Genomic DNA, 12,787 nt, shown 5'->3' on the forward strand with positions numbered 1-12,787 from the left:
CTGTAGTAGATATAATGGTCATCTGAGTTAAATTCACCCATTCCAGTCCATTTTAGTTGGCTGATTCCTAAAAGGTCGATTTTCACTCTTGCCATCTCCTATTTGACCACTTCCAATTTGCCTTGATTCATGGACCTAACATTCCAGGTTCCTAAAGAGCAATGCAATATTGCTCTTTACAGCATTGGACTTTACTTCTGTTACCAATCACATCCACAGCTGGGTGTTGTTTTTGTTGAAACAATAAGAATTTAGTTTCTCGCAGTTTCAGTGCCTGGAATCCAAGACCTAGGTGTTGGCAGTGTTGGTTTCTTTGGAGGCTTCTCTCCTTGGCTTCCAGATGGCCACATTCTCCTTGTGTGTTGTTCTTCTGTGCCTGTGTCCCAAGGTCCTTATAAGGACACCAGTCATATTGGATTAGTGCCTACCCTAATGACCTCATTTTAGCGTAATCACCTCTCTAACACCCCTGTCTCCAAATGCAGTCATGTTCTGAGACATGGGAGATCAACATATGAGTTTGGTGGTGGGTGGGAGTGGGGTGGCATAATTTGTCCTGTAGCATTTAGGAAGGGACCTGTCAGGTGACAGGGATTCTGTGGCTCTGAAATGACTCTGAAAGATACCAACATAGATATTTCAAAATATAAAAAATTCCTCATGGGGGAGGAGAAGTAATTAGGGATGGAGATCATTATGAGGGAAACAGGACCTGCGCTTTGAAGAATGGAAAGGGTGTGGATATATAGAGGGATAAGAGGTAATCTTTAGAGGCAGAGGTACAGACGGGGGCTTATGAAGAAAGAGCTAGAGTTGAAAGTGAGCATTGTGTGTTTGTGGAGTGATAAAGAGATCTTTGTACAAAAATAGAGTACTTGCATGCAGAGAATAGTGGGGAATCAGTGGGATAGGAGAGCTGGAAATATATTATGTCTAGGACCTTTCACATCAGCTGGGGAAAATTAACACTAACAGGGTAAGAATAGGGAGCTATTACCATTGTAGGGGGGAGAGAAATGAAATCATGAACAGGGCTTCTAAAGATGAGTTTCAGGGGGATTTCAGGGTGAGTTGGAGGGAGGCGTCAGACAGGCCAGAGTAGAGGCTGTCCCACTGGAAAATTAACACTAACAGGGTAAGAACAGGGAGCTGTTACCGTTGTAGTGGGGAGAGAAATGAAATCATGAACATGGCTTCTAAAGATGAGTTTCAGGGGGATTTCAGGGTGAGTTGGAGGAAGGCGTCAGACAGGCCAGAGAAGAGGCTGTCCTGCTGGCTGGCTGTGAGATGATTAACAGCTCTCACTCAGTTGCCTACTGAGCAAGGCAAGAAACGCAAATGAGGGGAGGGGCTTCCGTGGTTAGAAAGCCCCCTCTCCCCAGCGTTCTCAGTTTCCCTCCCATTGGGAGACTTGGGAGAATCTATTCTTCCAGCTGTGAGAGGCTAGACCTTGTATCAGTGAAGGGTTTTCCAGGGAAATGAAACCAATAAGATACATAAATACATAGATTTATTTTAAGAATTTGGCTTATGTGACTGTGAGGGGCTCACAGGTCTGAAATTGGGAGCACTGGACAGTAGTCTGAAAACTTGGGGAGGATTTATACATTGCAGTGTCTTGAGGCAGACTTCCTTCTTCTCTAGGAAACCTCAGGTTTTGCTCTTAAGACCTTCAGCTGATTAGATGAGGCCTACTTACATCATGGAAGGAAATGCCCTTTACTTAAAGTCAACTGATTTTGGATACTAATCAGACCCACAAAATGCATCATAGATACATCCAGTCTAGTGTTTGACCAAGCAGCTAGGCAGCATAGCCTATCCGTGTTGACACATAAAATGTAACTGTGACAGCCCCCAAGCAGGAAGTGTGCACCATGTTGAGGCCATGTCTTGTTTCCAGACACTCTGTATCTGTCCCTCTTTCTCCCACACCACCTATAGTGAGAAGCTGGGGATGGCTGCTTTACCAGGCCCTGGCCCTGATGTCAGCAGACAGGTTGTTCCCAGTGTGTATGCCTGCATGAAAATTTTCTAAGAGAAGTAACCCTTCTCTGGTAAGGCCAGAACCAGGAATCTCTGCTCTGATGCCAACAATGTGCCTCAACATTCCTTCTCCAGCTGAATCTTATCTGGAAGAGGGTCTCAGGAACACTGAATCTTTTAGAGTTGAACAGGGCACTGGAATGCTGGGGTGGTCCAGGTGGGTTTCCCTCCTGTGCACCTTTGGATGGTAAAAGAAATGCATTGTGGCGTTTAGATTTTTACTGTCATTATTCTGAATTATTTTTCGTGTAGACTCCCTATCTCCTCCTCTTTGATTTGATTTGGTGGGCATTTATCCTGTTCCTTTACCTGCTGGGTATTTCTATGCCTTTTCATCTTGTTTAGATTGCTCTGTTTGGGGTGGCCTTTCTGTATTCTGGCAGTATGTGGTTCCTCTTTATTGTGGAGGTTCCTCCCTGTGGGTGGGGTTGGACGAGTAGCTTGTCAAGGTTTCCTGGTTAGGGAAGCTTGCATCAGTGTTCTGGTGGGTGGAGCTGGATTTCTTCTCTCTGGAGTGCAATGAAGTGTCCAGTAGTGAGTTTTGAGATGTCTGTGGGTTTGGTGTGACTTTGGGAAGCCTGTATATTGAAGCTCAGGGCTATGTTCCTGTGTTGCTGGAGAATTTATGTGGTATGTCTTGCTCTGGAACTTGTTGGCTCTTGGGTGGAGCTTGGTTTCAGTGTAGGTATGCAGGCTTTTGGATGAGTTCCTATCAGTTAATGTTGCCTGGAGTCAGGAGTTCTCTGCTGTTCTCAGGTTTTGGACTTAGCCTCCTGCCTCTGGTTTTCAGTCTTATTCTTACAGTAGCCTCAAGACTTCTCCATCCATACAGCACCGATGATAAAACATCTAGGTTCATGGAGAAACACTGTGGCGTTTAGATTGATGGACTTTGGGGTCAGAGTGACTAGACAGTGTCTCTAAGGACTAAGGTCATGTCCTGGGGGAAGACCTTTATCTCCCTTGTGTCTTGGTTTCCTCGTATGTTGAACTGGGCTACAGTAATAGCATTGGGCTTTCCTCGTGGCTCCGTGGTAAAGAATCCGTCTGCCTATATAGGAGATGTGGGTTGGATCCCTGGGTCGGGAAGATCCCCTGGAGGAGGAAATGGCAACCCACTTCAGTATTCTTGCCGGGAGAATCCCATGAACAGAGGAGCCTGGTGGGCTACAGTCAGTGGGGGTCACGAACGGTTGGACAGGACTGAGCATCTAAACAACACATAGTATTAATGATAGAACTTTGGAGAGTTGTTAAGACTCAAAGAAGGCAATGATGTATGAGCCACTTCTCACAGTGTTTGAGACATCAGTGTGTTCACAGCTGCTACGTTCCTCCTTCTGAGCACACAATTCAGTACACTTCTCTGCCCTCCTTGCAGTTAGGTATGGCCATGGCCCTTGCTTTGGCCAGTGAAACGGGAGTGGAAGTGATATGCCTCTCTTCTGGGTGGAAGTTTTAAGAGCCAGTAAATGTCTTGCCGCATTCCCTTCCTCTGCTCTGGGGATACTAGATCGACCTATTGTGAAAGATAGGTCATCCTTCAGCCAGCAGCCCAGAGTGAGTGAGTGCATGGAGTCCTGCCTATCTGCTCTGGACCTGTAGCCTGAGCTGGAGTCGACTCTCGGTGTTAGAAGCCCTGGGATCTTGGGGTTGTTTGATGCCTGGCTGATTTCCATACATTAAGTGAAGTAAAGTGAAAGTTGCTCAGTCATGTGTCCGACTCTTTGTGTGTGATCCCGTGGACTATATAGTCCATGGCATTCTCTTGGCTATAATACTGCAGTGGGTAACCTTTCCCTTCTCCAGGGGATCTTCCCAACCCACGGATCAGACCAGGTCTCCCGCACTGCGGGCAGATTCTTTACCACCTGAGCCCCCAGGGAAGCCCAGGAGCACTGGAGCGGGTAGCCTGTCCCTTCTCCAGTGGATCTTCCCGACCCAGGAGTCAAACCAGGGCCTCCTGCATTGCAGGCAGATTCTTTACCAACTGAGCTATCAGGCAACATTAGGTGCTCAGTAAATGGCAGTTGTTTGGGCTTCCTGGGTGGCTTAGTGGTAAAGAATTTGCCTGCCAGGGCAGGAGATGTGGGTTCGATCCCTGGCTCAGAAAGATCCTCTGGGGAAGGGAATGGCAACCCACTCCAGTATTCTTGCCTGGAGAATCCCATGGACAGAGCAGCCTATTGGGCTACAGTCTGTGGGGCTGCAAAGAGTCAGACTCGACGGAGCAGCTGAGCACACATGCAGATAGTAATTGTTAGGGTTTCCCTTCTTCCTTTTGCCTTTTCCCTCAGAGACGCTGAGCAGTGACCAGATGGATGAAGTCATTTGTAGCAAATGCTCTTTTTGGATCCACCCACTGGCATATAGGAACTCCTGTCTGTATAGCTGACATCGCACCTCTATGCTTCTTTTCTCATCAATTTGAAGTGGAAGAATCAGGACTGAACACCAGAGTCCTGTCACCCCGTTTCTTTTCCAAAACTCACCTTTCTTATGTGTGAAATGGATGTGATAGCTTGGTTTTCCACATTTTCCAGGACTAGTTGTATAATGCAATTATGTCACGTATACTAAGTGCTAAACATAGCCCCCTCCCTGAATTCTCTATTACTAGGTTTTCTTTTCTACTTTTTGTGCATCAGACACAATATGTAACTATTCCCTTCTTGCCCTACAGGATCTTGGAAACAAAGACCTCAACAGGGACAAAATTTACTTAATTTGTCAAATAGTCCGAGTTGGGAAGATGGATCTTAAGGACACGAACACAAAGAAGTGCACGCAGGGACTGAGGCGGCCCTTCGGGGTGGCAGGTAAGGGCACGCACACAGCACCTCCCGTTCCTGGAGTGCACGTCCTAGGTGACTGCGTTTCAAAGACTTTTTCTTTCGCTCTCCTCCTTGCCCTCCCTTGCTCAAAAACCTATGCCAGGCAGCCCCTAATACTTAAATTTCTTGAGATTAAATCAAAGTAATTGATGACTAAGTGCAGATTTATGACGAAGATGGTGAATAATGAAATCCCTGCATCTGGGGCAGAGCACTGGGACCGCGGAGCCGTCTGAGCCGTTGGCACCTTTGCTCCCAAGCACGGTGGAAAAGAAAGAACAATACAGGCAGGATCTAATTATGAGGACCAAATCATCCTTTAAGAAAATTACCCAGGACAGGAAGTGCAGTTACACAGAATGAGTCACCCGCTACACAGCTCAATTCCAGGTTGGACCCTTGGCACAGCCGAGTGAGGCTGCTTGAGATAAACATCACCTCTGCATTTCTCTCCAAGCCTCAGCTCTCCTGGGAGTTTCCAAGACTTCATTATGCTTGTCCCACTTTTATGGGTTTTGTTATATCTGACTTTCACCTGCCTTATTATTTACCTAATATATTTTCTTTTAATTAACTCACTTTATTTAAGCTAAAGTACATTCTTTTTTCATAAAAGACAATTTAGACACACACACACAAAAGGAAATAGCAGTTCTGTATGCCAGTTTCACTTCTTTTGGTTAAAATATAACATTTTAGTTGTGTACCCATTTATAATCCCTGTATGCCATATCTAAACCCAATGTCTCAGATTTCTCCTGAGGACACCCAGATCTTCTGTCATGACAAATCAGCTGGTTCTCCAACAGGTCCCCTGGCACTTCTTTCCAAGTGGCAGAATGGGAGAAATGAGCTTATCCTGAGCTAACCGGTGTTTAAACTGGCTAATTATTGCCAGCTAGCTAGATAGGTGATCTTGGACAAGCATTTTCCCCAGGGCCTTAGTTTCCTTGTCTGCAAAATGAGGGCCTTGGACCTGGTGGATCCACAGCCTGCTCTAAATGCTCTGTTTCTGTGTGAGGGACACTCCTGACCGCACCACGTACCTGTTAAAGCAGCGAGGGCCTTACTGCAAAGTGTGTCTTTGTCTCCAGCTGTCACTGGCTTTCTCTTCTGGTTTCTAGTGACAGCAATCTGGTGTAAATGAAAGATTTAGGGATAGATTGCTTCAGGCATTGCTGGATCCTGGAACTCAAATGAATTTTCATCTCTCTGTCTCTCAGCTCCTGTGTCCTTTTGCTGACTTCTTCTGAAGATGACTGTCCAATGAGTTGGCTAGCTCTTCCGAGTTTGCATCCTACCTGCTTAGCAGCCCAGGGGAAAGAGAGCACTTCTTTTCCATTAGTTTCAGGTGAAGCTCCAAGAGCTAAAATATATGCCATTTGCTCATCCGCAAAGTACTTATTCTGGCCAGGGGGATTTGGTTCCCTGATCCCCCAGGATATAACTCTGGAGCCAGAGGGAGATTGTGCTACCCAAACATAGCTCACTGAGAATAGGTGAGGGGAGTGTCTGTTTATCAGAAAGAATGGATGCTGATCAGTTCAAATAACAGTTTTCCCTCTCAGCTCCCTAACTCCCCTTTTGAGCTAGATACAGTCACTAGTTGATCATTACCTGGGCAGTTTTAATGGCTCCCTGATGGGGGCCTGGAGTGTTTGAGGAATTTCTTGTTGCTAGGGTTTTGGCCCTATTTGGCTAGCAAGTTTCAGTGTTCCTCCCCCTGCCCCCATTTCTATGATCCCTGCTCTGGGGCAAGAGTTCTTTACCTTGGTTTTATGGGTCTTCAGTCGCTCATTTAAGGAGAAGTTTCAGAAGATCCAGGATCCTTCTGGAAATGTAGGGTTCAAGGATCCCCAGATATGTGTCTGTGAATATGAGCCCATTTATAAAAGAGGGCGCTTAGCTCTTCAGACCCTACCGGGAGTCACTGTGCTTGGGTCTTGTCAGTATAGTAGGCCTCTAATAGGAATGTCACTGTGCTTGGGTTTTGTCAGTATAGTAGGCCTCTAATAGGAATATGTCAGAAGCAAACCTGACTGCGTAGTTCCATGGACGTGGCTCTGACTCTTCCCCTCATCCTCTGCTAAGCCCCTGGCTCTTAAACGTTTCTCTGGCTGCCCTCCTCCCAGCCTGGCTTACCCACAGGTGTTTGCCAGGTGGCCGATGCTGGCTTTCCTGCCTTTTTAAGCTTTCCTGTCCCAGCTCCCTGCCCTACGATCTCATCCCGTTGTCATCCCCTCCTGGGAGCAGGAGGGCTTAAGCCATGAAGTCGTTTCTCTTCTTTTTCTAGTTATGGACATAACAGACATCATCAAGGGGAAAGCAGAAAGTGATGAGGAAAAGCAGCACTTCATTCCTTTTCACCCGTGAGTGATTTCCCATTCCTTCCTATTCTCTGAACCCACATTTGCCCTGATTGAGGGCCACTCAGAAGCAGGGTGAACTGGTTCCCTGAGTGGATAACAGCCAGTAGGGCCTTCCAAGAGGAGAGGGCAAGAGTGATGGTCTCAGTGCCTAGGCATTCAAAACCATCCAGCTTTTGACCTGTTCGTTCATCGGGTGTTACTTATTTAACAAGCTTTGACTGAAAGCTGGCAGAGAGCTGGGCGTTGTGCTAGGCATAGGGCATGAGGTGGTAAACAAGATCAACATGGCTGTTTTCATGAAGCTTATATTTAGGTGGGGAATTAAATGGGTAGGTAACAACAGATCGGTGCATCAAGTACAGATGTGACCGGGACCGTGAAGCTATGAAGCAGCAGCGTATCAGGAGCATATAACAGGGAGTCGGGCCCTAGTCTCATGGGCATGCATACCCATGACTTTAGAGGAGGGCAGTGAGGAAGGTAAGCATCCTTCCCCTGATCTAAAAAAGCTTGAGAGAGTAAGACCCCAAGCTTGGGAACATTGTCCTCATTTGTTTAAGGAGGATTTTTTTTTTTTAAACAGATAATGCCCAGTGACTTGGATTTAGCCTGTGATTAGGACTTAGCGTGAGCAGCCAGAGCTTTGCCACCTTGCTGAGTAGATACTCACTTTGAGGGCTTGGGGATCCTTTCTTTTTTAAGAATCTTCCTAGGAATACAAATGGCCTCCACTTGTAGCCTAGGTATTCTCCAAGTTTCAGAGCCATATTGCTTTGTGAAAGAGAGAGATGTGCTTCTTGATGGCAGGTACACTCTGAGCTGACATGGGCAGGCTCCCTTTTCACCTAAGGTGTGTAGAGGGGCTCGGCCACTTTCTGGAGCCCCTGAGGTTACAAGGGAGGGAATCTATAAGGGTACCATGCAAGCATTTTGTCCTCTCTTTTCCTGTCTAGGGTAACAGCTGAGAATGACTTCCTGCACAGCCTGCTGGGCAAAGTCACAGCCTCCAAGGGGGACAGCGGAGGGCAAGGTACAGTGCCTGCTGGCCAAGCAGGCTGGACCTGACTTCAGCTTGGGCTCTCCCTTGGTTCTATAGCAACCAGCTCAAACCCCTAAACTCTGGGAGACATAACCTTCTTTCCAGACAGGCCATTATGAAGAGTGGGATCTCGTGATCTACAGAGATGGAAATCTCTACCTGAGAAATAGAAGGGAGACATGTCCTTGTGCTGGAAGGGAGAGAGGAACTGGTGTATCCTGACTCTTTCCTTTGTGTCAGGCACTGTGAAATGTTTCCTTGTTTGCTTCCCTCCTTCCCACAGTCCTATAAGATAGATGGGATCAAGCCTACTTTACACAGGTTGGGTTAGGAGGGGTGTGATGAAGTGACGGAAGCTGGTCCTGCTAGAAGTAACTGGTGGGATTCAAATCAGAGGTGTCTCACTCCAGAGCTCTTGGCATCCCAACTTCTGGCCTCCCCCAGGGCTGGGTCACTGCGTCTGTGGCTACTTGTCTCTGCTTCCACAGTCTTCTCCGGAGAGAGAACGAGGGGAGAGACCATGGGAGGGAGAGGCTGGGAGGGCCCCTTGAAGTTGGCTCTTCATTTTGAGTGCTCCCTTCCAGGCCTCTGGGTGACCATGAAGATGCTCGTGGGCGACATCATTCAGATCCGCAAGGACTACCCACACCTCGTGGACAGGACGACCGTGGTGGCCAGGAAGCTGGGGTTCCCGGAAATCATCATGCCAGGTTCTCGTCCCCCGGGAGGGGTTGGCGGTGGCCTAGCTGCTCTGACCCGTTTTCTTTTTCAACAGCCAGCTCTTTTCTTTTCTACTGCTTTTCTCTCTTTCTTTCCCTGACGGTAACTGCTGAAAACAGCTGTATATCCAAAACTACATGCATTTACATAATAAACATAAACACATGAATATACACACATGCACGTCCCCTCACAAACGGAATCACGCTTTAGACACTTTCTGTCCCATTACTTGCTATTCTCTGTGCAGTGTTCTGTGACTGACTTATCACGTAATAACTTACCATGGACATCCACTTCACTTCATGTGGAATAGTTTCGCTCTTTCTGGGGGTGGATATGGTCAGTCTCTTAAATTGTTAAGCGATTTTTTATTACAGAAATAGTCCACACTGGTCGTAAAGTGTCCAATAACATGAAAAAGGGATGCAACGAAACAGTGAAAGCTCTCTTAAATCTTTCTCTCCAGAAGTAACCACAACGATATATAGTTTCCAAATGTGTATGTAAAAAAAAAAAGTGAATGAGATTCTATACTAATACTCTTTTGAAACTTGCCTGTTGCCTTAAACTTGAGCCCAGTGCTCGTGCCCGTGACCAGTCTCACTGACTAAGCCCTTCTTCCCGCAGCTGAGTCGCGCTCCACTGCAGTCACAGGTTACGTACGCCTGCCTTTACTAAGGCATCAGCTCCTGTGTGCTCCCTGCGGGGTTTTCAGCTATCACCACCCCCTCAACTCCTGAAGACCCTCCCTACCTTGTCCCTGGTCCTGTCCGTGTTACTTGGACACATTCTGTCTCCTTCTGCCCAGTAAAAGACCCATGGAGAGAACTGTCAGTGGCGGTTATTCATGCACCAAGATCAATCCAACTGAAGCTTTACTTTGCCTTCCCAGAAGGTGTCACTAGAGGATGAAACTTAAGTGATTTTTAATGGAGAGAAAAACATGCCCAATTGTGACCACCTCCCCTTTTGCAGCTAGTTTCCTACTGGTCCGCCATCCTCTTGTCACCTTCTGCTCCTGTCTCCCTGATGAAGGAAAAATGCTTTTCCAAGTAGTTCTGATTTTAGTATCGTTAACAGACGTCAAGGTGGGGCGCTTCCGCCAATCCCCCGCTCCCTGCGCCCTCTGGTTGACGTCTCTCCCGCTGCACAGACTCCAACCCTTGTCTCTCTCCCTCTGCCTCAGGGGACGTCAGGAACGACATCTACATCACTCTCTTACAAGGCGACTTTGACAAGTACAACAAGACCACGCAGAGGAACGTGGAAGTGATCATGTGTGTGTGTGCGGAGGACGGCAAGACGCTGCCTGTAAGGGACCCTGCTGTTGCCCTGGGTGACAGGGCCCTCCTTGGGCGCCTCTGCTCGCAAAGATTTGCCTTTTTCATTCTTGATCCTGCTCTCTAGGTGCCAGGTGCCTTCGGGGGGCGGTGCTGAGTAATGTGATACACACCTTTAGAGTTTGGCTGGCCCGGTAGCCCATAATAAGCCCTGGTGTGTTGTTATTTCTTTACAGCAAAGCAGTTGGCTTTTCAGTGTCTGTCCCTTTCCTTTCATGACCTCTTATTCCTTTCTTGCTTGGCCTTAGTTTATATGTTGGCTTTTTGCAGTCAAAATGTTGTTTTCATTGCAACCTGAGCTAGTTTATTCAGGTAAAATACATGGCAGGAAAAAGGAACAGTACAGAGCCTTGGGCTGGTGTGAAGACACAGAATGTCCTCAAAACAGACATTGCCGACACTTAATCTAACTCCCCAGTGCTCAGCCAGACATTCTGGTGGAAAGCCTTAGCCGTAAATTGGTCTCCAGAGGGCCGGCAGAGTGTATTCAGGAATGCAAAGCATATTGCTATAAATATTTATACAGCATATGTCCTGTACAATATTTGTCATGTGTGTTTACATTTATTTACTTATATTTCCTTTAAGGTTGTCAGCAGCTGTGTCCAGTGTGTGGGATGGTTTTGCTTTTCAATTGCTCCTTTTAGAGTACTTAGCAGAAAATAAAATCGGCTCTCAGCGGAAGTTCCAGCATGGGCAGATGTTCCTCTTAGGCCATTGTGGGTGATCAGATAGCACAGGAGATGGGGGTGTGAGTACAGATGGGTGTTCTGCTTTAGCTTGGGGCCCTAGAGCTCAGGCAGATTTTTCTACCCTCCACCTACGAATAGCTGGCATTCATCGAGGCACTGCTCTATGCCAGAGACTGTGATAAGTATCCCCTGGAGAAGGAAATGGCAACCCACTCCAGTATTCTTGCCTAGGAAGTCCCATGGACAGAGCAGCCTGGTGGTCTACAGTCCATGGGGTCACAAAGAATCACGTACAACTTAGCCAGTAAACAACAACAACAACAATGGTATGTGACAAGCATGATATTATTTCCCCCATTTTTACAGCGGGGGAAACTAAACCCTTGTCAAGTGAAATAACTTTCCCAGGGTATAGAGTTAGTATATGGCAGAGATGGGGTTTGATTTAACATTCTAGGCCCTCTTATTAAACGGGTTTCCCTGGTGGCTCAGTGGTAGAGAATTCTCCTGCCAATTCAGGAGACGCAAGTTCAATCCCTGGGTTGGAAAGATCCCCTGGAGGAGAAAATGGAAACCCTCTCCAGTAATCTTGCCTGGAGAATCCCAGAGGAGTCTGGTGGGCTACAGTCCATGGGGTCTCAAAGAGTCAGACATGACTGAGTGACTCACAGCAAACAACAAATAAGGCCCATAGATTAAAAGAAAAGTCTCCAATTTATTTATCAGTTTAAAAATTAGGCTAATAACCACTTCTGTCAAATTCTAGGAAGATTCATAATTATTTTTTAAATTTAAACATATCCTCACAATTGCCTTTTTATTGGGAAAGATTGGCTCCATTAATTAATAGTTGAGCAAAATCCAAGCATTTAGGTCATCCTCTTTTGGTTGGATTGCGAAACTTTTCTGAAAGATAAATAAGAAACACTTTGCTCAAAGAAACACAAAGGAAGAGCAGAGGGTTTTTATCTGAAAGGGAATTTGCATTTCACAAACATATAGACCATGCTTTGAAGTAATTTTTATCCAACTACCTGTTGGAGAACTCTAACCTCAGCTTCATTTTTTAAAAACACTGATCCACTTGCCTTCAATGTTGCTGGAGGACAAATTAGAAGGAATAGTAATGGAAAAGCAGGCCCCTTATCTTGTTTCTAAAACATTTTTATCAATACTTCCACCCATGCTATCCTTTCAAGTCATATCCAACCAGGCTGAGATGCACTTATCAAAGATGAATATATAAGCAGATATTTTGGAGACTGAAATGGAGAGGTAACTGCAGGCACAGTGATAATTTATAGTTTCATCTATGAGGTAAGTTACGGGGGAGTTCAGTTGACTGACTATTGAAAATTGCTAAGGAAGCCTGTGGGAGGCCTTTCTTTCTTTACCTGCCGAAATAAAATACAATATTACTGCCTAATTAAGTGTCAGACAGCACACTCAAACATTCCTGTTTGGCACTGGTGGGTTCCTATGGGAACAGCCCCCTTTAGGGCCATCAATTTCTCTTCTTGATCCTCAGAGGAGCAAAGTCAGTGGATAGAGTATGTTAGACGTGTCCTTGGCTCATGTTGAGGTCTCAACGACCGTGCTCAGGAGGGCCTGTGGCAGAGAAGTTAACAGGGTGGGCTCTGGGATCAACCTGTCAGTATTCAAATCCCAGCGTTGCCTCCAATTAGCTCTGTGATCTTGGGCAAGTTTATGTATCTGTGAAAGAGGAAAAAAGGCTTCCCTGGTG

General features: G+C 46.4%; 1 protein-coding gene across 1 annotated transcript in view; it reads left to right on the top strand.

The window, feature by feature from the left end:
- DOCK2 (dedicator of cytokinesis 2) overlaps window positions 1–12,787 on the top strand; it is a 444,911-nt gene that overhangs the window by 37,337 nt on the left and 394,787 nt on the right. The window contains exons 9-13 of the mRNA XM_068990795.1: window positions 4,730–4,865; window positions 7,174–7,249; window positions 8,203–8,279; window positions 8,873–8,998; window positions 10,198–10,322. Of these exons, the coding sequence (XP_068846896.1) occupies window positions 4,730–4,865; window positions 7,174–7,249; window positions 8,203–8,279; window positions 8,873–8,998; window positions 10,198–10,322 (540 nt within the window). The remainder of the gene's footprint in view (window positions 1–4,729; window positions 4,866–7,173; window positions 7,250–8,202; window positions 8,280–8,872; window positions 8,999–10,197; window positions 10,323–12,787) is intronic.

The sequence above is a fragment of the Capricornis sumatraensis genome, chromosome 18 (assembly GCF_032405125.1).
Source record: "Capricornis sumatraensis isolate serow.1 chromosome 18, serow.2, whole genome shotgun sequence".
NCBI classification, from domain to species: domain Eukaryota; kingdom Metazoa; phylum Chordata; class Mammalia; order Artiodactyla; family Bovidae; genus Capricornis; species Capricornis sumatraensis.